We start from the raw sequence: 26,260 nt of genomic DNA on the forward strand, positions 1-26,260 counted from the left end.
CGGCCAGACTTTGGGAGCGTTCTCTTTGTCTCTTTTCATCTGTAAAGAGAAATAGCTGCAAAAGGGCAGCAACTGTGAACAGAAGCATAATGATTTTAAAGTAATTATATGCCGAGCCATTACATTTTGAAAAGCCTGCTATTCTTTTCGTCTGTTTTGTTTGCATTGATTTGATTTGTTTCCTCACAACAAGGGCAACGCCGTATTTGTCTCTCACATCACTGATACAATCTCACATGCCTTATTTGCATTTGACCTACAGAAACTTTCTTTAGGTTGCTTTGGTCCAAACACAACTTGCCAAACAACAAGCAATGTGTCTGGTTCTACAATATGGGGCAACAATAAAAATAAAATAAAAAACCCTGGAGAAAAAGCTTTTTTTTGGGGTCAGATTTCACAAAAAAAATCCATCATATAATATTCAAATTTATATGATAAGATCTATATTTATATTCGAAGGTATTATTATACATACATTATCCCTACTACTTGACATTCCCTGAGAATCATTGTGACATGTCTCAGCAGCAGCTCTAGGTTATGAAAACGGCAACAAGAGATAAGATAGCGTAAGATAGTTTTAAGATAGCGTCTCTTTCTTCCAAGGAACACAAATGGAAATATTATGAAGACTGTGCTGGTTAGTTTTTCCGAAAAGCGAACAAAAGCATATAAACATAGTCCATTTTACTTTTTTGCTCATTTTGTGATGCACAAAAGAAAAAAAAAAATAATGACAGAATTTGCATTTTTTTATATATATATGTCTAAGCCAGGGGTGTCCAATCGATCTCCTGGAGGGCCACTGTCCTGCAAAGTTCAGCTCCAACCCCAATTAAAAACACCTAAAACAGCTAACCAAGGTCTTACTTACTTCGTTGCTGCATCCCAATTTGCATACTATCCATCCTAAATAGTATTTGAAATTATAATTAGTGTGTCACAAATCGTAGTATGTTGAAATGGTTTCTGATTAGAATCCGAAGTACAGATCCATACACACTCTAATGGCTAATATTGCCTTTAACCCATTGCGCATTGGACAAGGATTGGATTAAAACTACAAACATGAATAAAACGTGTCAAAAAACTACAAACATGGCAGATGTGTGAGACCGACAGTAAGTAGAGTGGTTTAGATAAAGGGGTTTGAGTGATTAATAATCAGTATGTAACCTGACAATTAATTCAGTGTTATCCACATTATATTTCATCTGCAACATCATTGTGAACTTTTATAAAGATATGTTTGGTCATTAACCTTTAAATGCATCACTATGCAAACAAATTAAGTGAGTTCTCCACATGAAAGACCCATGACTGGCAGATCAATGAGTTACTAGATTTCTCTCCGATATGGTAGGAAATAAAGTTAAATTAAACATGTACACTTTTAACTGTGGCAAAATGATTGACAGGGCAGTTTAAAGGGTTACAGAATGCATGTAGCTAAGCAACACAGCGGTCCGTTAAAGGTGCAATTGTGATGAGGTAGTATGTCCCAAAGCTTGCCTACTATTCTGCTACACAATCAAAAGTATGTCCTTTTTTTTCACAAAAACAGTACATACTTTTAGGGCACAGTACAAGTAGGCACACTGCAACACAGCAAGGCACACTAGAAACTTCCAGGCAGGTGTGTTGAGGCAAGTTGGGGCTAAACTGTATAAATTGAGACATATTTAAATATACTTTAGAATGTGTTTTTTTATCATTCTGACCAAATTGGGCTGTTACATGCTAAATTATTTTTTTCCTTTTTATTTACTTTTTTTTATTATTTTATTTTTAAATATCGTAATATGCAAGATTTGTTTATATTTTCAAAGCATTTTCTGATAAATATGGCAAAACTGGGCTATGATATGCTAATATGTTTTATATACTTTTAAAGCATTTTTAAATAAATATGGCTGCTAAATGTTGGGTTGTTTTTGAAATGCGCTTATTATTACAGCTAGCGATATTTACTAAATGTCTAAGCTAGATCTAGATTATTTATATCAGCTAGAAGGATCAAGGATCATCGTTATACATCGTATCAATATTAAAGCATTAAGGGATTACAGACAGAACAGTATCACTGTACAGATGCTTTAAAACAATGTGTATTGGGGAAAGCGTTATACAAATAAATATGACTTGACACTCAACATTCTATAATTAAATATACAAGGTCTCTAGCATCAGTCCACCTCCTCCATGATCTGATGATTTGTTTCAGTTAAAGCTCAAGGAGATTAAGCTGGCTAGTGCAGCAGGAGGTGATTAAAAACTGCAGCTCATATGCAGGCCTGTCACACCTCTATGACGTTTCATGTGAGAGTACGGCTTTAATGAAATGTCAAAGCGCTGCTGTATTGTGTTCAAAGGTGAAGGTACTTTGGAAGTTGCAGAAATTACGGATTAAGGATTAAAGACTCTCTTCTCTGGCCTGCCCTTGGAGCCCATTGTGATTGTTCCTCCCTGCTGGGTTTTAAATAGAGCTGGCAACGTCCGCTTCCACTCCATCTCTCACATCTCACCTACACCTTGTTTAGTATGCAACTCCCTCAGCTTTCACCACATAGCCTTGTGTGTTAATCTGTGCATGAGAGAAAGTGTGCACACATACTGAGAAGTGAAATCAAAGTGCTGACTAATCATCTACTTGAAGTCAAATATGTTTGCCCTCACAGAAAACCATTCACTCGAGACGGCACAGTTCCTCTTTCCTTTGAACCCTCCTAGCTTCCTTTATCTCGCCCTCATTCATCCAGACCCACACTCGATCTTTCACCTTCATGCGCGGCGTGCAGAGAGCGGACAGAGTGCTCTATGTGCTCCTCTGGCAAATTGAGCCTGACTGTTGTCCCCACCCTGCATTTGGAGTTGGAAGTTGATGGAAAGCTTTGATAGAATACACAGGGGCTGTCAAACGGTGCTCCACTTACTGCTTCAGTCACTTGTGAGGAGGAATTTCTTTTCCAATGACAGATCAAGGGTATAAATCCACAGAGGTGGGTAACAAGAGCTCTCACCAATGTGAAAGGAGCCATTCATGCACCTCAACCTGGGTCTGCTGTCACCCAACACCTCCAGCCTAATGAGAAAGCAGGTATTGTCCCTGAAAACTAAAAGGCCCGAAACGCATGTGCATGAAGTTGTCTAAATACTTGGTCACAATGGTCGACTAGTTGATTATTTGTCGAACAATTAACTAGTTGATTAGTGAGGTTGACTGGGTATTGGGGGGTGGTATGTATATATTAATGTATATATAGTCTTAGGTCACCATTAGATGTTGTTTTAGTAATGGTATAATGACTGTAAATAATTATTTCCACATCTTATTATTAGAATATAACCATAAAATACAGGAAATTTGTACGCAGAATTAAAAAAACTGAAAAAAAAAAAAAAAGGAAAAAAATGACTTCTATGGGCTGAAGTAGCAAGTATTTGATGACCTCCCCTTACACTTGAGCAATAGCAGGAATTGTCTCTCTTAAACCTCAATGGAATGGAAAAGGAATGGAAGGCCAAGAAAATGTTCAAAATCTGATGAGAAGTTTCTCAGATTTTCTTCTTTGAAGAAGTCCAGGAGGTCACACTAAATACTGATTTCTGCTTAAAGAAGCCATTTTGTTCTGCTTTTTTTTTTTTTTTTTTTTTTTTTTTACATTTTGTGTACAGATTTATTGTATTTTTTGTTTATATCATAATAAAGACAAATAAATAAATAAATATGGATTAAAACATTAAAACATTGCTAAATCATTAAAACATTGCTAAAACAACAAAGCTGGTGGTGGCCTAAGACCTTTGCACAGTACTGTATATATGAAGACTTCAGATGCAAAAGCCGCTAAAGCCACCTCCATCAAAAATGAGATAATGATATTCAGCGAACTCTCTGCACATAGTATAAGTTCATCAAATACTTTCACTTCAAACCCATTAAATTCCAGCCTCAGCCTATTCAGAAATACCAGTTCGTTGGGAGAAACTTCTAAATGCCACTTTCCTTTGTCAGCAAAAGCCTATAAGTTCACAGAACCAGAAAACGAGAAGCAAATCATTTGATTTCAAGATGAATGATGGCGTGCGTATGAGCCGGCTTACCATTGTTACGATGCATGTTTCTATATGTTTCTATCCTTTTTCAATAACTGAATAATAATAATTATATAATCAATAATAATCATTGCCATTAAAGTGAAATTACTGAACCTAAACAGGAGCCTGATAAAAATGCTTAAAATGACAAGACTTAGATGTTTTGCATCTGAAATCTTCATATATATTGAATTTTAGACAATGTGCTTGTAAAATTCATCTACTTCAATCCGCCCCCACTATAGCCATATACATTCAGACTGTTTTAGCCACTGTCTTGCCACAAGCACTGTGTCTTTAAAACAGCATGTCAAGTTAAAAATAGTGAAACCCTTCAAAACCCGTGCAATCTGTTCCATTCTGTCACATCTGACTGGGTTAATCTGGTAACCTAAAACTAGAATAATTACTCAAGGCATCCATAAGGCTTGTTAAGCGACTGGAGATACAGCAACCAGTCCATTTTTAAAATATGCAGGTTTGCACATCCCAACCTAATACCTGCAAATGCCAGACAAATGAATGCGATTTGAAGACCTTGATTTTGGGAGTTGATAGCAGCACGAAATGTACAGATTAAACATGTCACTCACAATTCTGTTTTGTAGCTGGAGCATCTTGCCAGAGGGATCTTGAGCACTTTGTCATTCAGGCCCACAAAAAGAGTCCTGTCGCCATGGAGTATCTGAAGGCTCAAGATTGGTTCACGCAGGCCAGGAGGGAAGAGTTGCATCTCCTCCAAGTAGCAACCTTGCAGGCTCTTATTTGTGGTTGCCAGGGCCTTAAGAATAGTTCCATACTCTGATAAGTCAGAACAGAAGGCAAAGCATAATTACACAAGGCTGCATAACTAATGGTATTTATATAAGGATTTGGTGATAAACTTTTTGAAAATACAAAACTGAAGTGACTAAGTTTGACTTTGTCTAACTCCTCAAGGTCTAATTACCTGTGCCTATGTACATGACATGGTGCAAATTGTCCTGCCCCTGCACAATATCAACAACCAACTTAGAGAAGCGCACATCATCCTGCCAGACCAGCGGGTCCACAGAAACTGGCTGAACCACGTCATTCATGAGGAAGAGCCGCTGGGCGTCCTGCAGACTGCGTTCAGTTAGTCCTTCATTAGGCCCTTCTTCCTCTATGGTCCCACACTGGTAAGTGTCATGAGGGTTAGACTCATTAATTAGTGCAGAGGTCAAGCAGGGCAGTGCAAATATAAACTCACAAAAAACTTATCCAAACAAATGAAAACTTCTCACCATGTCATTTTATAGGAAAGTAGACAATAAATGTGAATTACGATGCATGCAGGTACACCCAGCTGGTATTGAGCAATTACCTTCACAGTGCCAGGCTGATAGAATTTATCTATTGGCTGTTTGTTCCAGACACACACACACACACAGAGAACAAAATGTAAAAGGGATTCAAGGGGAATGATGCACCTGGAAGTTAGGGATGGGGTTCGGGGTGGGCAGCCACGTAGAGCGAGGGTTCTCCTGGGAGCGGAAGGGCCCGTTGAAAGCCTGTGTGATTGCGCTGAGGTTGTACGCGCAAACTGCAGAGGCAGCAATGCTGTTCCTGCGTCACAAGAAAGAGAGTAAAGTTTAGCACAATGAAAACATATGTTGAAAACTTATGCATATGTATACACAAAGACCACCAATATAAAAGACATTCACAATAAGTTAACGGTTCTTTAATATTGGGACTGCAGATAAATGCCATTCAGGTTAATTTTACTTGAATTGGTTGTTCTTGAAAATAATATGACGGAACGTATTTTCATCTTTTGTGTATGAGGTTTCCCACATATAGCATACAGCTGATGGACCTCCACTGACCATGTATGTACCTTACCAAAATGGTATTGTCAAAATGACCTCAAGGGCTGCAAAAAGTTATACAATATAGAATCTTGAGACAAACATAAAAGTTCATAATCTGTTCATCCAAGAAGACCTTGCCAGCTTCTTCTGGCATGAAATATTCTCAAATGCATTGTGACTTAATTAACTCCATCGATTTGAGTGACAGGTGGCCCAGAGACCCAAGTAAGCTGTCAGGAGCAGAGATGAGCTCTGGAGTGGATGGATTGGGTGGTTATTCTCGTTACCAGACTGAATTTTGTTCAGATGACAGGGCAGTTTCAGGAGCTGCTGTAGTGACAAAGAAAGGTCTTTGTCACTTCACTGTTACCCTGAGAAATGTCCCTTGAGCATTCAGAATGTCCCTATGTAGAGTTTGGAGGGGTGCCAGAGGCTCCTAGTGACCAGAGCCATATTTAATTTTACAAAAAAATTATTAACAAAAAAGTTCATTTTGAACTAAGCATATGCTGCTTTACTGCTTAAACTTACAACTAGACATGTGCCGATATCTGGTAATACGATACATCACGATAATGAAAATGCAATGAAAGGGCACTTCAACATACTAAAAAATTATTTATTACGAATTATTATTTTTTTGTATTCGCAATGTTGTTCATCACAGCACCAAATACTTAAAGACTTAATAGGCTAATTATTTTCAAACTTAAACATTTTTATTTGCTCCGGAGCAGGGTTTCATAACCCCAGGTAAAAAGCGGTGCTAAACCCAAGTGTGACAATAACCCATGATAAACGCAGTGTGAAAATCCCTTATAAAGGGTTGAGTAGATCACATGGCTATTTAGATGTTAGGTCACAGGTTACACAAATGATGTCAACTGAGAAGATAACTAAAATTGGGAAGTTATTCTTGTTACTATATTCATTATTTTGAGCTGTTGAGACCGCACAAAAATGAGCAGCAATAACTGTGGCGGTAATGCCGGAGCCACAGACAGATGGGTTCATGGGCAGAGCTCCAGGAGGGGGACTCGGCCTGCCAGACGCTGGTGTCTGGCTTGGGCTCTTGTTATGTGGCCTGGTGAGGCATGGACTTGAAGAACATTCAAGCCTGGTTCTGCAGCTCAACTCTGGGGACTACATATGAGGGGTTCAACATGGAAAATTAGCGAGGTAAAGTGAGAGGCTCTTGGCAGTGCAGCTCAAAAGGCTGGTGCGCAGATGAAACATTGGCTCTAAACCGGTCAGCCCTAGTCTGTGAGGACAGAGCAGGCTCTGACAGGACAGCCAATTATCTCAAGCTATTTTCTCTCTTTCACTCTAACATTCAAAAGCAAGTCTCTGAAACTTTGTTATGAGACACAAGTTTATTTTATTTTACTTCTAGAGAAAGAAAAAAGCTAGTGAGCTGCTTCCCTGCCAACTACCTATAGCTGCCGCCTTCACACAGCAGCAGAATACAATTGCTAGTCCTGATTCAGACTTCTAAATACAGTTACATTTACACACCATTTCACAAAAAACTTATTATAAATAAAAGTGTCACAACATTCTATAACCAAACTGACGGCATTACAACTCAGGACTCAGACCCGCTACTCATCTGCCACATCATACAGTGTAATATATCTTCCAAAGGTTTTAGAACCAGTTGCTAACCCTTTCATATTCATTCACTAGTTTACAAATATATACAGGCCTATTTACACCAAGGACAATAATGATAATATATATAATGATAACTATAACTATAAAGTTTATAATCACTCTAAAATTCCTTTGGAATAGAGGAGTCCATACCATAACTCTAACGATAATGTCACAGTGGAACGATATCATTGGAATCATTTTCAGAATGATTTTTTACAGCTTTTTTACAGATGTTTTACAACTATATATATATATATATATATATATATATATATATATATATATATATATATATATATATATATATATATATATATATATATACATAGTGGGTACAGAAAGTATTCAGACCCCCTTAAATTTTTCACTCTTTGTTATATTGCAGCCATTTGCTAAAATCATTTAAGTTCATTTTTTTCCTCATTAATGTACACCCAGCACCCCATATTGACAGAAAAACACAGAATTGTTCACATTTTTGCAGATTTATTAAAAAAGAAAAACTGAAATATCACATGGTCCTAAGTATTCAGACCCTTTGCTGTGACACTCATATATTTAACTCAGGTGCTGTCCATTTCTTCTGATCACCCTTGAGATGGTTCTACACCTTCATTTGAGTCCAGCTGTGTTTGATTATACTGATTGGACTTGATTAGGAAAGCCACACACCTGTCTATATAAGACCTTACAGCTCACAGTGCATGTCAGAGCAAATGAGAATCATGAGGTCAAAGGAACTGCCTGAAGAGCTCAGAGACAGAATTGTGGCAAGGCACAGATCTGGCCAAGGTTACAAAAACATTTCTGCTGCACTTAAGGTCCCTAAGAGAACAGTGGCCTCCATAATCCTTAAATGGAAGATGTTTGGGACAACCAGAACCCTTCCTAGAGCTGGCCGTCCGGCCAAACTGAGCTATCGGGGGAGAAGAGCCTTGGTGAGAGAGGTAAAGAAGAACCCAAAGATCACTGTGGCTGAGCTCCAGAGATGCAGTCGGGAGATGGGAGAAAGTTGTAGAAAGTCAACCATCACTGCAGCCCTCCACCAGTCGGGGCTTAATGGCAGAGTGGCACGACGGAAGCCTCTCCTCAGTGCAAGACACATGAAAGCCCGCATGGAGTTTGCCAAGATGGTGAGAAATGAGATTCTCTGGTCTGATGAGACCAAGATAGAACTTTTTGGCCTTAATTCTAAGCGGTATGTGTGGAGAAAACCAGGCACTGCTCATCAACTGTCCAATACAGTCCCAACAGTGAAGCATGGTGGTGGCAGCATCATGCTGTGGGGGTGTTTTTCAGCTGCAGGGACAGGACGACTGGTTGCAATTGAGGGAAAGATGAATGCGGCCAAGTACAGGGATATCCTGGACGAAAACCTTCTTAAGAGTGCTCAGGACCTCAGACTGGGCCGAAGGTTTACCTTTCAACAAGACAATGACCCTAAGCACACAGCTAAAATAACGAAGGAGTGGCTTCACAACAACTCCGTGACTGTTCTTGAATGGCCCAGCCGGAGCCCTGACTTAAACCCAATTGAGCATCTCTGGAGAGACCTAAAAATGGCTGTCCACCAACGTTTACCATCCAACCTGACAGAACTGGAGAGGATCTGTAAGGAGGAATGGCAGAGGATCCCCAAATCCAGTTGTGAAAAACTTGTTGCATCTTTCCCAAAAAGACTCATGGCTGTATTAGATCAAAAGGGTGCTTCTACTAAATACTGAGCAAAGGGACTGAATACTTAGGACCATGTGATATTTCAGTTTTTCTTTTTTAATAAATCTGCAGACATGTCAATAATTCTGTGTTTTTTCTGTTAATATGGGGTGCTGTGTGTACATTAATGAGGAAAAAAAAAAGTGAAAACTGATTTTAGCAAATGGCTGCAATATAACAAAGAGTGAAAAATTTAAGGGGGTCTGAATTTCGTACCCACTATATATATATATATATATATATATATGTTTGATTGGAATATCCCATCATACCAATCCCACTTCCTGTGGCCTATTCAATTCAAAAAGACACTCAATAAATTGAAAGCGTGCCAAATCTGCTTAAATTCTTAATTTTTCATTTGTGTCTTCAGTAATTTGGACATTATTCATTCAACTCCAGTAAGCTTGTGTATGTACAGGACAATCTGAAAGTCCTGTTAGTAAATTTTCTGCCAATGTGTGAATGTAGCTTACAAGTAGGGTGAATTCAGGTTGATTGGGAGACGTCTCCCAGTCATCTTAAAAAAAAAAACCTGTCCCAATCAACCTGAATTCACACTACTAGTCAAAGTCTCACTAAAAGCAGGAGCTAGATAATTAACTTGAGTACAATGGCAAACACAGTGTTTGCATGTTTGAACAAGGTTTACAGTAGGTACACATACTGTACATACATAAAAATGTATGAATGCACTGTCTGGTCAAATAATGCATACAAAAGTTAAGTCACTGTGGCATTTACTGCATCAGATGTGACTTTCACACATATGATGGTGCAGTTTTAAAAGCTGTTGAGGTGTGTAAAAAGTAAAGTATAACCCTTTGGAAAGTCACCTACTCTAGCAAATCCGACGACACGCTCGGTATAACACGCAGCATATGGGAATGAAGTCTTCTCACTGTGAGAGCAGATGACTTCGGAGCTTTCCAAGCGACACGTACAGTAGATCACATGCTTATTTAGATGAAGTCATGTTGAGTTATGGTGACAGAATAGACAATATGTCAAAAAGCACAGGGTCGTTTGAGGTCATCCAAGAGGTCTGATTTAGACCTAAGTAGGACAGTACTCAAGGGGAAAAGGAAAAAAATAGAAAAATATATTACTTCATTGTTTCAACCTCAGTGAATACCTGCATCGCAGCAAAAAAACAAAGAGCCAACTCAGCAACCTTCCACAGCCAGGACTGAGGCAAGATTATTCATTAATATTTTTACAGCATAACAATATCTGCCCTTGTAAAAAAATGTGCACTCAAGCATTTGTTTAAAAAGAGTATTAATTATCAATATATTATATATTTAATTGAAAGTTTATGCAATATTTATATTTAAAATATGCTGATTTGTGTATTGATTTTACAGTTATAGCACAACATCTTCAGTTTCAGAAAGATGAAAAACAACAGAAAACAGAATCCCTTAATACAATCACCTTCATACATCGACACGAAAGACATATGCAAGGAATAAACTTGAAGTGAAGATTCCTGCTATGGGGCACAAAAAACTCATTTCAAGGTGGATTTTGTCATGCTGCATCACAGTGAGGGAAAAGATACACTTGGTTGGTTGTTATTCTGTATTTGTTGTAATCCAGGCATGAAAGTGTGTGCATTCATGATAGACGTATTCATTCACACCCGCGGATCTGTTTTCCAGAGAGGGTGTCTGTCATCATATTTAGCGCCAAAAGGTCTGTTCCACCCTGTTAACCTGTGGGTCATTGACAAAATTGAGGGTGATAGCTATTCCTTCAAAAAGTTAATTAAAAAAGCAGAAAATAACTATTAAAAAAAAAGAAGAAACCTCTTCAAATACTTTGAAATGTCTCTCCATAAAACATTCCCTCCTTCCTCATACCAAAACGTACAATAGGTCAGGAGTGGCTAAATAAAGGAATATGTACAGTCAGCCAGTCATTTTGCAAAATAAACCAAGAAAGGGTCATGAGGAGCTAATAAATTAATCCTAAATTTAATTAGATGAAAAAAAAGAGACAGCTGAGTAATACCTAAGACATGAAACTTGCATATAGAATACAGATGCCAGATTCAATTATCAAGTAAAATTGTCATTATACAAAATATTTGACCACACAATGCTGTGATTGAACAATAAGAATCAGAGGTGCCATGCAATAGGTTTCATAAAAGCAATAAGATAAAGAGAAACAGTGAATTTAGCACAGTTAAGGCCATTACAGAACCCTCTACAGAAACCAAGGTAAAACCTCTGCAAAGTGCAACCACTCATGACTTATTGCTTTTATAAAATGCAGCAACAGCAATTTAATAAAACATACCGATGGTCAAGTTAAATTTATGAACAATAATAATCATAAAACAGCTGAGGAGACTGCGGCAAACACTGAAAAGCTAATATTTCTATGTTACTTTGGCACATAGGTTTAAAAAAAAAAAAAAAACAGGGAAAGAAAAGAAAAGGCCTGTAGTATATAATATCCATTTTTTTTTTATTTTTTTTTTTTATAAAGTCCATTACCTTGAGTAGCTTTTCACAATACATCTAATACATATTAGATGGTTGTTACTGTCTATAAGCTCAGTATGAGGACATATACTGCTTTGACACCTTCAGCCAACTCAATGAAAGAATGTGCTTAGTCTGCCAATACCTCGGGACAAACTACTACCAACACTTTCAGGCCTTTTTGGCTGCACTCTTGCGTTCTGTCTCATTGCACTCCTCCCATGCCCACCCTCTCTGTTTTGCAGCCCCAAACCCCAGGGAGCATTGCTTAAGGTGTTCAATTTACCACAGACAGATGGAGACTCTGTTATTCTGATTGCATTACCATATTCTGTTCCTACTGGGGCAGTGAGCGAAAGGGGACAGGAAAAGAGACAAAACAGAAACAGAGATAAAATGAATGAGAACGAGAGAGATAAAGTATGAAATATAGGGAAGGAGAGCAAGAGAGGTAGTATTGAAAATTATACTGTATACTACTACTTGCTGTATATTTGAAAGAAAGTATGCATGCAGTCCTAAGGAGCTCCTTAATGGACATATGAGATGGGAGGAAAAATAATAAGACTTCTCTCACAAAACGTTTTGCGTTCCCCGAGAAACTTTGCATTCGCTCGCAAAGCATTTGCGTTCCCCCGAGAAACTTTGCGTTCACTCTCAAATTGTTTTGCGTTCCCACAAGAAACTTTGCGTTCACTCGCAAAGCCTTTTCAATTCCCTGAGAAACTTTGCGTTGGCTCGCAAAACCTTTGCGTTCCCCTGAGAAACTTGCGTTCGCTCTCAAATTGTTTTGCGAACGCAAAGTTTCTTGGGGGAATGCAAAACATTTGCGGGAGAATGCAAAATTATACAAAAAAAAAATTCTCCAGTAGTGATAAAGGTAAAGGTAAAACTTTTTATTCAACCACTAGCAGACAGTATGCATACAGTATTTTCTGGTATACTTCGACAAAAATGATACTTTACATTTATATATTTACTAGACGTTTTAATCGAAAGGAATGGACAGGTGATTCTTTCTAAGGATAATATCTCTGTGCTGCAATACTGGATAAGTATTGGATAAAAAAATATTTTGTTGCATATTGCATGATGAATCGAATGCTACATATAATATGCAATAAACAGTGTGTAATAGGGATATAAAGAGGATATAACAGCAAGATAGGGATATAAAGAGAAGTGATTGAGGACAGAAAAATATGAAGATTTCATAAAATATTAAAGGGATAGTTCACCCAAAAATGAAAATTTGATGTTTATCTGCTTACCCCCAGTGCATCCAAGATGTAGGTGACTTTTTTTCTTCAGTCAAACGCAAATTATGATTTTTAACTGCAACCGCTGCCGTCTGTCAGTCAAATAATAGCAGTAGATGGGAACTTCAACTATAACAGTAAATAAAACTTGCTTAGACAAACCAAAATTAAAACCTGTGGCTCGTGACGGCACATTGATGTCCTAAGACACGAAACGATCGGTTTGTGCGAGAAACCGAACATTATTTATATAATTTTTTACCTCTAATACACCACTATGTCCAACTTCGTTCAGCTTCCTGTTAGTGAGGTCAAAAAACGCATTGTGATGACGGAAGTGATGTCTCGCCCATATACTTCAATGAGCGCGAGACATCACTTCCGTTGTCAGAGCGCGATCAGACCTCACTAACCGGAAGTTGAACGGAGTTGGACATAGTGGTGTATTAGAGGTAAAAATTATATAAATACTGTTCGGTTTCTCGCACAAACCGATCGTTTCGTGTCTTAGGACATCAATGTGCCGTCACGAGCCGCAGGGTTTAATTTGGATTTGTCTATGGAAGTTTTTTCGACTCTTATTGTTCAAGTTCCCAATCACTGCTATTATTTGACTGACAGACGGCAGCAGTTGCAGTTAAAAATCATAATTTGCATTCGACTGAAGAAAAAAAGTCCTCTACATCTTGGATGCACTGGGGGTAAGCAGATAAACATCACATTTTAATTTTTGGGTGAACTATCCCTTTAATTAAGAAAGTATGTGAAAGCTTGCAACTGTCACCATTTCTAGCTACTAGCTTACCTAATACATTAAATTCATATCATTAAATACTTTTTAAGCAAAGTGACTTGTAATTAAGGGCAAAAATATGCTTGTTAATCTGCCGCTAATTTATTTTCTGTCCAACACATTCATGTACTACTCTCTAAGGCCTTCTCACATATCTTGAACACTGAAACAGACTCGTTTCACCTCGTTTCTTAAGTTCAGGTGTAAATCAAATTGTTCATCTTGACAAATGATATTCACAGCTATTTGTTTTTACAAAGCACAAGTTTCCCACACATTCACTTCTTAAGTGTGTATATATTTGGACATAATATGTCTATCAATATATGGGTAAGTGTATATTTCAGATGCTGTAATTTGTCACTATAAAACTCATTCAGTATTTTTTTTTATCTTGTTTTCCAGTAAAAATTATCTAAACAACCTTAGAAACTCACCTCACTAAATGTTGTTAGACTTATCCTTTAAACATAAAATATATAAATACATATATAATATAATTATTTTTCATATTTATTATATACATATATAAATATATTAATTCATTTTTAAAATTAAAATAGTTTTAGATTAGAGTACAGCATGTCACACCGTAGCACTACAAAAGTACTACATGTCACTCAATCAACTACACAAAATGATGCTGTTAATTAAACTTACACATTGGTGGTGAAGATGCCGTAGATGAGGTCCTGTTCGGGCAGGTAGAAGGTGCTCTGTAGTTCATTGTAGTAGAATGGGATCTCTCCCGACCGTGAGCAGTTGAGTCTGGCCTTCGTGAAGGTGGTCCAAGTGTCCTCCAGCAAGAAGCGTCCTCCTATGTCGTTCTTACACACCCGTGCCACCCGTGAATACACTGTCTTACCGCAGTCGTGCTCCACTGCGTTTTCCCTCAAGAAGAAGAAGGTGAAAAGACCCACGTCGTAAGCCGAGATGAAGTGAGGCTCTGAGGGAGAATGAAAACGAAGTGTTGCTAAAGACCTTACGGGTAAAACAAGCATTTCAAACAGCAGGACTCTCAGCAATGCAGCATAGAGTCGCTTAAATGCCAAATCAATTATTTTACTTCCACAGCAAACTGGCCCGCATCCCTTTTCCTTAAATTTCTTAGTTCCTGAATATCCGCTTAGAATATCCGCAGAAAACTGTGTGCAAAAATGATTCTGAATGCACAAAGCTGTCCCGTCGGTCCAGGTGGCACTGGTCCGGATTGCATTAGTCAGAGTTAATATTGCATACTCTGAATAATGTCTTACCCCTAAGGCCTGTTTATTCCCCAGCCCATCCAGTAATGCATGCCGTATATTCACCTGTAAATAAGCATGACTATAATAACTGCTGGGGCCATCGCAGCAGTTTACGAAAATGAAATTACTGTTATGCCGTGAAGCCCAGGAGAGGCATCAATAGCCATAACTGTTTTTGATTCAATTTTAAACACAATAAATACCAAATCTCAGTGGACACTGATCCAGAAACAGCCCAGAGAAATTTCAATGTGGATAAAAAAAAACAACAACAACAAAAACAATACTGCTCTATCTGCACAAACTGACTGCGACAGAATTATATGGTCGAAACTGGACTGGACCTTTGTGCATCGTACCATGTGCTGGTCCAAAAATCACAAAAAAGCACCATTAAATGTAACCCACATGACTGCAATATTATAAAAAAGTCATTTTAGAGCTAGTAACGGAGGTTTGAGCCACTGATAGAAGACTAATGCAGCTATTAATGCAGTTATTAGAAAGATTACCTGAGTCTGTGCGTCTCCCAACAGTGTTCAGTAACAGCGTCTACTAGTAGCGAAACTGTAAGTTTATCTACTCCAAGAACAGCACCATTATTACCTCACTAGTGATACGTCATGTGGCTTTAAAGTTGCTAAACTATTTTACTGTTAAAATCATCAGAGCAGTGCTGACAACATGTTTTTGTGTGAGTGTCTGTACTGTATGTGTGTGTGTGTGTGTGTGTGTGTGTGTGTGTGTGTGTGTGTGTGTGTGTGTGTGTGTGTGTGTGTGTTTGAGTAGGAGAGAGAGTGGAAGAAAGAGAATGCCATTTTTTGTCATTGATGTAGGCTGCATGGACTTTTAAAACAACTGAAATCATTTGGCAAAGTGATATAGAAATGTAATGCGGTCAAGACCTGCCTAGAACTACTTTAGCATGCGTTTCCCTGGAAAAAAGTAATAGCACACCTTAGAACGTTCGTCAACCAATCAAATTCAAGCATTTAACAGCCCCGTAGTAGATGACTTTTCACTAACAAAAAGTACCAAAAGTAATATGGCAATATGGTATTTTGGATATGGTATCAGGGTAATGCCACATCTTTTTGGACATGTACCACAGTAGTCTCATGCTTTTTTGGACATGTATTTGAAGTACCTGGTACCATACAAATACACTAGTATATGAATATTTTTCATATTACACGGTACACAAGTTCCATGTCATTGGCAATTCATTGGCTAATTGTACCATTGTACATACTGAAAGGGGTGAACTTTAAAAAATGATTCAATTCTCTGTCTAAATGTATTTACGGAGGATTGTTGATACTGTAAGCTTCAATCATAACTACACTTCCTCACAGATCAGAGAGACACAGTGAATACCAATACTGATGCATTTATGAACTACAACAAATACTTCTCAGTGACTGCACAAACTAATCAAGTCATTTTGCTAAGCTGGAATGGGCAGGGTGTGAGTGTGCTGATTTCTGTGGGACTGAACTTGACAAACGGTATTTTCTTTCTTCCATGCTGAACGTAAATACTGCCTCATTTCCACACCGCCACTCCATCAGGGGCCCCTGTATGTGTGTGTGTTTATCTGTGGGCCGCAGTCAGGAGAAAACACTAAGCTGGGAACTGAATTATGAGTCCCAATAAGCTCCAGAGGAGAGAGGCATGTTCTAATAGCCCCGCTGTTAGCGATGATGATATTTCTCATTGAATCAAAGCTGTGCTAAAACAATATCACATCTCACTTAAGGTCCGACCCCACACAGGCCCAGTGTTAAAAAAAACAAAAAACATTTAGTCAGCAGCACCTGGCACAACTGGTAAAATAACAGGGTGGATGGATTCGATTGTGGACCCTTGAGGTTCATGCTGTTCTTCACTGAACCCCAGTTGAGAAACAAGTTTTTAATTCACACTTCATCTCCACTGAGTCTGCATCCAGCTAACCCACGATTGAAAGGTTAGCAGTTTTACTTTGGCTGTGCTGGAAAAAGTTATATTTGAAGAGAGAGTTGTGCAAACTATTAATGAACAGCTTGATAATGTTGTTAACCTATTAGCCAAATAGCTACTTTAGCTACAACAGCCACAAAAAAACTCACAACTCATGTAAGTTGTATATTTCCTGTTTCATTTTGAATTATGCAACGTTAAAGAAGTAAAATAGCAATTCACACTGATTTCAAGTTTTCTTGTGCTGATTTTATTCAAATATGGTCAACATATGTGTCCTTAGACTGCAGGTACTAAATGTGCATACTTCAATAATCTCACTTTTTGTCTTTCTCTCTCCTGAAGTGTGAACCTACAATGGAACTGCAGGCCGACTAGGTGACGTGAAGCGTTGCAGCTGCAATTTCACCCTCTCTCGGCCATGAGGAATAATTACACTGCTGGATACCTGAACCTTACTCCATTCCACCCAATTCTACACCTGCACCACCACCTCTAACTCTCTTGTCTATGTCCTTCTACTTTCACCTCAACTACTCTCTGACACATCCTCGGTGGAGCCTCACTGTATGACTTACAGCTCTGGCATCACAATTTTCTGCTTATTCTTTTTTGACTGGTGTTAGATGAATTTTCTGTGGGAAAAGGCACAGTGTCAGCAGCTGGGAGATTATTGACACCTTTTGACTTTTTGCAGGAAGTATGCCGAGTTTCGTTCGCCTCCATATTTGACTGGTTCCTACCCTGACAGGCTTGGGCTACTCTAAAAATCTGCCTTAGATACGAAGAATGCAACTTTGCTTTTCTCGCTTTTTGTTGAAGGACGATCTACAACTCCATACCTAACAAAAGGCTAGATATGGTATAGAAACTTGTCATATGCACCTACAGTAGGTCACATCAAACATGGACCAGAGTTATTATCGTTAACCAAAACTAAAACATTTTCATTGCTTGAAATAAAATAAATGTTTACCAAATTAAAAAAAAACCTCAAACCTATTTTTTTTTCAGCTAGTTGCCAAGACTACATTCCCCATTTTCATTTAGTTTAAGGTGAAGCACCAAAATAACAAAAATAAAAAATAAATAAATAAAAAATACTAGACCCTCCCTCCTCCTCCGATTTTGTATGGGTCGCCAAGTCGAGCACTATTTTTCAGTGTGCTTGTAACACAGTTCGTAGATACGGGAAGAAGGAGGCGGGAACCGGCGAACGTTCAACATAACTTTAATACCAAAATAAACAAAGAACAAAACGAAAGTAATGCCGGCAGACCCTCGCGGACGTCTGCCGGCCACACAAACATAATAAAACATAACGTTAAGTCCAGGCCTGGCCCTCTCTCATCCTTCACTGTAGTCGCTCCTCCTTTTATGCTCCCGGAGCTCCTCCGTGAGGGACTCAAGGCCGGTGCGCCTCCCAGGTGAAGCTCATTAACACTCGCGCCGTTCCCTCACGGCTCTCGCCCGCTATATGTGTAGTTCAAGAATTAACCGCACGAGGGAGATCATCGTTTTCTTCCGTTTATTTATTTATTTATTTATTTTTGTTCTTTAGCTGCGCTCTGCACTCGGCAACCAGCCATAAAAATGGATGCTTAGCTAATTAAGAAGAAAAAAACAGCTAAAGACCAGGCTAACACTGCCAACAGCCAAAATACCGTCCCCGAGGGAGGCCAGCTTGACACTGTAGATATGAGAATATGAAAACAATGAGATGCCCTGTCAACTCTTCCTTTCTCATTTCCCCTCTGCATTTTACTTTTTGTCAACAACAGGTAAATAAAAAATAATTGTGCTTTGTCAAATATCTGTATCTCTTTTAAATAGTTAAGTGGAAGCTTAACTGACCTTAAAAATGGTCATACATATTTTGTTAATGCATAAATTCTCTTTGTGATATATAAACTATATGGGCCTAATGTTTATTGGGTCACAAGAATTTATCGAATTTAAAATGTGGGTCCCCAGAAAAAAAGTTTGGGAAACACTGGCTTAGAGCACCTTTAAGGTGAAGCACCAAAATAACAAAAATAAAAAATAAATAATATTTATTAATATAATAATTAAAAAAAATACTATATAAACATTCAATAATATTAAAGGGATAGTTCACCCAAAAATGAAAATTTGATGTTTATCTGCTTACCCCCAGGGCATCCAAGATGTAGATTACTTTTTTTCTTCAGTCGAATGCAAATTATGATTTTTAACTGCAACCGCTGCCGTCTGTCAGTCAAATAATAGCAGTGATTGGGAACTTGAACAATAAGAGTCGAAAAAACTTCCATAGACAAATCCAAATTAAACCCTGCGGCTCGTGACGGCACATTGATGTCCTAAGACAAGAAACGATCGAGTTGTGCGAGAAACCGAACATTATTTATATAATTTTTACCTCTAATACACCACTATGTCCAACTCCGTTCAGCTTCCGGTGAGTGAGGTCAGATAGCGCTCTGACAACGGAAGTGATGTCTCGCGCTCATTGAAGTATATGGACGAGACATCACTTCCGTCTTCAGAACGCGTTTTTGACCTCACTAACAGGAAGCTGAACGAAGTTGGACATAGTGGTGTATTAGAGGTAAAAATTATATAAATAATGTTCGGTTTCTCGCACAAACCGATCGTTTCGTGTCTTAGGACATCAATGTGCCGTCACGAGCCGCAGGTTTTAATTTTGATTTGTCTAAGCAAGTTTTATTTACTGTTATAGTTGAAGTTCCCATCTACTGATATTATTTGACTGACAGACGGCAGCGGTTGCAGTTAAAAATCATAATTTGCATTCGACTGAAGAAACAAAGTCACCTACATCTTGGATGCACTGGGTGTAAGCAGATAAACAAATTTTCATTTTTGGGTGAACTATCCCTTTAATAATAATAATAATGACAAAAACTCACAACAAAATTACTAAAACTTTAAGATTAAAGCAAAAACAGAAAATATAAAATAAAATCATTATTATATTGATACTAAAATAACATGTTTGACTGAAATCAAATTGAAATTTAATTTCTGCTTGTTTGATCACAGACTTTGTTCTCTTGACAAATGTGAGCACTTTGGGAAAATGTTGATATCTATACTAAAAAGAGGAGATGCATGTGAGATTTTTTAAGAGACATTTTAGAGCAAATATTAGTTTCAGGAGACTTCAGCAAAAAAGCATGGTTTGATTTCCATTTAATCTCGTAGTTGTCTAGGGGAAACAACTTGTTCGTATGTGGAGTGCTCTTACCAACTGAATAAAGTATCATCATTTTTCATTTAAAGAACACCATTTAGCAATTTGGCTGCATATAAGTAGGACAGAAAAAATGGAAGGGCGGCAACAGAAATGTTGAAACTTTCCAGACGATCCCTGGAATATGAGACTATCAGACATGAGATGATGAGATTAATGTACCATTAAGCCATTTGGAGTTGTACTGAGCGGTCCGCAGAGGCGGCATTCCTCCTAGGCTGCGGTAGATGACAGGGTCCCGGCCGGAGAAATCAATGACCGTGGCGGCGTACAGCTCTCCGCTTTCGGTCACCACAGCCGTCGAATTATGACGGGGGTCGTAGGGGCAACGGGCCACTCCATTCACCCTCTCCAACACTCTGCTCATGTTCCCTGCCTGAGAGAAGGATGCAGCATGGATAACGCACACTTTAATAAAAGTTCCAGTTGAGCCCGCTCATTTAACTGATTGATGCTTACCTCTCTGGTGATACAAAGGGGTTGGAAGGCATTGGTACCGCAGGTGATCACCTCTGTCTTGTTGACAAGCAACACACGGATGTAGTTTTGACACTCCAACTGCAGGGGGACAATACATTTGACAGCATTATAATAGCAGTGGCATATTCAAATTACTATTGTAATGCATACAATTTAAAATATGTAATTAAAAATGTATGAAAATAGCAATACGAAAAAAGAAAAAACAACTGTAATTTTTGTAACAATGTAAGTGTCTTCACTGCCACTTTTGATCAATTTAATGTGTCCTATCTGAATAAAAACTTAAAGGGTTAGTTCACCCAAAAATAACTCATAATTTATTCACCCTCAAGCCATCCTAGACGTATATGACTTTCTTCTTTCAGCCAAACACAACTGGAGTTATATTAAAAATATCCTGGCTCTTCCAAGCTTTATAATGGGAATGAATGTATCCTAGATTTTAAAGCCCAAAAGAGCATTTTTGTAAGAAAATACTGAATTGAAAATATTGCAACAGCCATATGCAAGTCGAGTTCTGGCAGAAAAGTGACCTCTGACTCAATGTATGACATAAGATTTAGGAGTAGAGTAAGAGGTCATTCTTCCGCTGGAAATAGACTCGTGAACGGCCGTTACCGGACACCAGTGATTATAGTTTATTGAGTTATAAATATGGATATTTTTCTTACAAAAATGTGCCACTTTGCTTCAGTTCACTTTGCTAATCTCCTGGAGCCATATGGATCGCTTTTATGATGGATGGATTTGCTTTTTTGGGCTTCAAAATCTAGGGTTTTGATGGGCAAACATAAGCAAAAGCTCAACCTAGCTTGAATAACGCACAAGAACAAACCTCTTCCAGAAGCTTAAAAGTGCTGAGCAACACACGAGAATGAACCTCATTTGTTACGCGACATGTTTAAGCTTCCGGAAGAGGTTTGTTCTTGTGCGTTATTCAGGTTTGGTTGAGCTTCTGCTTATGTTCGCTGATCAATGTTTACATGCGAGTAAAAGCCTAAATTAAATCTTTTCATCATAACAAGCGATTGATTATCTTCAGAAAATATGGACTAAACCACTCGATTCGAGAGAATTAGTTTTCAGATCTCTTTATGATGTTTTTGAAGCGTCAAAGTGATAGTTGCAAAGGCAGTCTATGGAAGGAAATCTGACTTATGAGTCTTATGAGTGTGGAACAAAATGAGGGTGAGTAATTAATGACAGAATTTTCATTCTGGGGTGAACGAACCCTTTAATATAACTCTGATTGTGTTTGGATGAAAGAAGAAAGTCATATAAACCTAGTATGGCTTGAGGGCGAGTAAATTATGGGATTATTTTCATTTTTGGGTGAACTAACCCTTTAATCTTCCTATTTTATTGACGCCAAACTTTTGAACTGTTGTGTAAACTGAGAAACAGGGAATTTTTTTGCAGGATTCTTGCTCAATCCTATAGGACTGCTTCAGTATTATTATAGAAATTATCATTTATTTATAATGTTATGACAAAGGATGCTAATATGCTATTCCGAACATACCCATTATTTCCAGTGAGAGCACTTATGCTTCACCAAGGAATGTGATTACTTCAGCTTTCATTTGTACTACAATCCATAAATAATCCCATCTAACACTGGATCAGCGAGTCACAGCATCAACCTTCTTGTGCAGTTGACTGTAAAAGTGGCAGCATTTCAAACAGGATGGGAAGTGATAAGCACCCTAACGTCACTGAGGCATAAAGCCACGTAGCTTAAATTAACAGCTAAGGGACTGTGGTTTCTGCTGTCTGTTTGAGATGAGAACTCCCACCATGTTGGTTTTTGCAGTTTATCCCTTACTGAATATTTGAGTAGCAGATCAGACTTTGCAGAAGATGTGTATCATTCTGAGAAATTACAGAATTACCGCAAACTCCATATTCCACAAAGGCTAGGCCATTTTCATTCAGCATACTCAAAATCTTGAAACAAACTAGTTTCAGTGTTGATGGTGAGAACCAGTTCTTTACAGTCATTCAAAAGAGCTCAGCTTTTTCTTGCAATGCTTTAATAATTGCAAAAACACTTTTTCCTGCAACGTTTTAATCTGCCAGTGGATTTTTCACTTTGCCTTTCACATTCAACGAACGATAAGCTCAAAAAAAGAAAATACTGAATAAGTAAGCTGAACATATTGCCCTCCCACAAACCTCAACAATACCCGACCTCTCTGGCCAATGGGCTGTCAGCATTTTGTAAGAAATGTGCCTATTCAACAGAGAACCTGGGGGTTTAAAGTTACCTCCGTCTTCCCTTTGCTTTGACAGGACCTCCTGGTGTCTTCGTCTGGGCCCCATTCCGTTGCCTAGGAAACCAAAATAAACCCCAAAAAAGTGACTTGCTGTGATTCGCAGTTGCCCGGCAGCTGTTTGCAATAAAGCAGGAGCCAGGTTACGCAACTGTTGATGATAATATTGCATTTAGCCAGATGCATCAAAAGACATTAACCTTATTGTGGTGTTTATTGTGTAAACAGAATGATAAGTGGGCCAGCGGCTTAAAAGGGTGAGGTAACTAGACAGTTGGAAGACCAGATGCAATTTGCATGTAAATACCATGCCTACTCTCATTCAAGCTCAGAGACCTCGTCTTTTTCTCTCTTTTTTTTTCACCAGCACAAGCCACTCCATTTTCTTCTGCCCAATTATGCCCCCTTGGAGCTGCATGTCCAGCCAACAATAATAGAGACAGCACTTGAAAACTGCAATCCTGCTGTCTTACGGTGGGCATGTGCACAATAACAAACACATACTATTACAAATTACTTGGTTATAAGCACAAAGCCACCACCTTCATCTCTCCGCTTTAGATCCCATGGGTTTCAGATCTTGACTGAAACTCTAAATATAGTCCATTTGTTTGAATGGCTCACTAAGGGTATGAGAAGGTTAGCAGGAAACATTAACTATCAGAAACCCTTCAATGCAGAAAAGCAGATAAATGCTGTGGCTCAAGTGAACCCCGACTGATGGGACTGAATCATAATAGCTTGATTGTAACAATCACGTGATTCTGATGACGTGCGAAATTCAGATGGAGGGCAGGAAGTGAAAAGGAGAATGGACGAGATGGAGGAAAGTCCTTAAAGGGTTAGTTCACTCAAAAATGAAAATTCTGTCATTTATTACTCACCCTCATGCCGTTCCACACCCGTAAGACCTTCATTAATCTTCGGAACACAAATTAAGATATTTTTGTTGAAATCCGATGGCTCCATGAGGCCTGCATAGGGAGCAATGACACTTCCTCTCTCAAGATCCATAAAGGTACTAAAAACATATTTAAATCGGTTCATGCGAGTACAGTGGTTCAATATTAATATTATAAAGCGGCAAAACAAAATAATGACTTATTTAGTGATGGCCGATTTCAAAACACTGCTTCAGGAAGCTTCGGAGCACAAATGAATCAGTGTGTTCAGCAGTTTGGTGGCTTGACACGCGATCTGAATCATGATTCGATAGGCTGATTCATTTGTGCTCCGAATCTTCCATCACTAAATAAGTCGTTATTTTGTTTATTTGGCGCACCAAAAATATTCTCGTCGCTTTATAATATTAATATTGAACCACTGTACTTAAATATGTTTTTAGTACATTAATGGATCTTGAGAGAGGAAGTGTCATTGCTGGCTATGGAGGCCTCACTGAGCCATCGGATTTAAAGCCAAAAATATCTTAATTTGTGTTCCAAAGATGAACGAAGGTCTTACGGGTGTGGAACGGCATGAGGGTGAGTAATAAATGATATTTAAATAAATGTAATAAATGAAATAATAAATGAAATTTTTGGGTGAACTAACCCTTTAATGTACTGGTTTAGACACTATTACAAGAGAGGTATAAACAGAAAATCATAACATATGTTGGTCGTGATCTTTACTTTATAAAGAGGAGCGATTTTGTCAACGAAACTCAAAGTAACTTCTGTAGAAAAGCAGATAAAGCTAATGGTAATTGGTTTAGTGTATTAATAGTGTATTAATTAATGACATTTCTTGATGCACCATATCTGAGTATACAGTATGTGAATGAGGTTTGAGAGCTATGGCAGAAGTAAAGATTTAGCTTGTCATTTTAGGATGCCAGCAGCATCCAACCATTTTTTTTTGTTGTTGTTGTTGTTGTTTTTTCTCCAAATCCAAAGAAAGTCATAAGGGCTTAAAAACTGCATTACATAAGGGTGAGTAAATAGTGTTAGAATCTCCAAATGTGGATAAACTAACCATTTAATACTGAGAAAATTCCTTAATTGTCAATGGTTAGATATATACATTTAGCTACCTCCTTGCCAGTCAAAGAAGTTAACAACACCAAATCTCTCAGGTACGACACAATGCCGAACAGATCTGGTGCTTTTTTGTTTGTGTTTGCATTCATGTGTGTTTCAGGACTGAGGCATGTTTGTGATGGATGCCTGAGCGGTGAGTCATCGTTCAGGTCATTAACATCTTGTCTGTGAGCCCCTGTTTTCTGGAAGAATCCGTCAGCTTAACCCTGACCTTAGCCACGGCAGTCCCTCTCTTCACACCACACTGGAACAATGCCAGCCCTCCACTGCTATTCCCAAAGACCATTCTGAAGAGGCAGGCTGTGAAAAGCACACTGTATGCCATGTTTGGCGAAGGCTTGAATGTGAAACTGGAAACCCTGCCACCGTTGGGGGGGCCAGTATCCACCAGGCAGTGGTGGATGGTGTTCGGAAAGCTTTTCACTGGTGGGAGGTTCAAACTTTTGAATGATAAATTACCTTTGACAAGCGTTATGCCAAAGAGGATGAGGTAATATATAGATTAAAAGCATGCAGAGGTAATGACGTAATTGTTTGTTAATTAAGCCAGAGATTTCCAACCTTTTTTGTCTTATATCCCCCATAACCGCATCAGTACGGCTCAAGTACCCTGTCATCAACACCAACTGGAAATGTGGTATTTTTCTTATACTGGATTTTATTTAAAAAACAATAAATAAATGAAATAAAAATAATTGTTATATGTGATATTATTATTAACAATTTTTATTTGGTTCATTTCAACCTTAAAAAAACTACAGCTACAGTTATTCACTTTTAAACTAAAAAAAAAAAAAAATTACACAAAAAAATAGCTTTCTCTCAAACTGGAGCAGTCTGAGTAAAATAGAGGCATATGCTAAGAAAGATAAATGACTCTATGATCTCTATGATGCCTGAATAACAAACAATGCACTATAAAGTAGTCCAAAATGCACTTTTTTTCATTTGGAATAGCTGTAGGGTAAGGGTATAAAAGATGTTGAAATCACAGATGAGCATCCATTTCGCCTACAAAGCTGTCAAAGAGAAAATCACAGTGAGGTATGTGTGCTTAGACAGTGCAGTCTAATGTGGCTCTGCAATTGGATATCACTGGTCTAATGAGGCCACCGCACTGTGTATGTGCACTAGCTCAGAAT

At 38.3% G+C, this 26,260-nt stretch overlaps 1 protein-coding gene across 3 annotated transcripts in view; it reads right to left on the reverse strand.

The window, feature by feature from the left end:
* Positions 1-26,260, reverse strand: part of sema5ba (sema domain, seven thrombospondin repeats (type 1 and type 1-like), transmembrane domain (TM) and short cytoplasmic domain, (semaphorin) 5Ba) — a 162,705-nt gene that overhangs the window by 30,719 nt on the left and 105,726 nt on the right. For all 3 annotated transcript variants that reach the window (XM_067410196.1, XM_067410197.1, XM_067410198.1), the window contains 7 exons: positions 23,071-23,133; positions 20,780-20,878; positions 20,483-20,696; positions 14,516-14,801; positions 5,553-5,688; positions 5,051-5,258; positions 4,695-4,902 (listed from right to left, as the gene is read on the reverse strand). In XM_067410196.1, the coding sequence (XP_067266297.1) occupies positions 4,695-4,902; positions 5,051-5,258; positions 5,553-5,688; positions 14,516-14,801; positions 20,483-20,696; positions 20,780-20,878; positions 23,071-23,133 (1,214 nt within the window). The remainder of the gene's footprint in view (positions 1-4,694; positions 4,903-5,050; positions 5,259-5,552; positions 5,689-14,515; positions 14,802-20,482; positions 20,697-20,779; positions 20,879-23,070; positions 23,134-26,260) is intronic.

The sequence above is a fragment of the Chanodichthys erythropterus genome, chromosome 14 (assembly GCF_024489055.1).
Source record: "Chanodichthys erythropterus isolate Z2021 chromosome 14, ASM2448905v1, whole genome shotgun sequence".
Classification (NCBI taxonomy): domain Eukaryota; kingdom Metazoa; phylum Chordata; class Actinopteri; order Cypriniformes; family Xenocyprididae; genus Chanodichthys; species Chanodichthys erythropterus.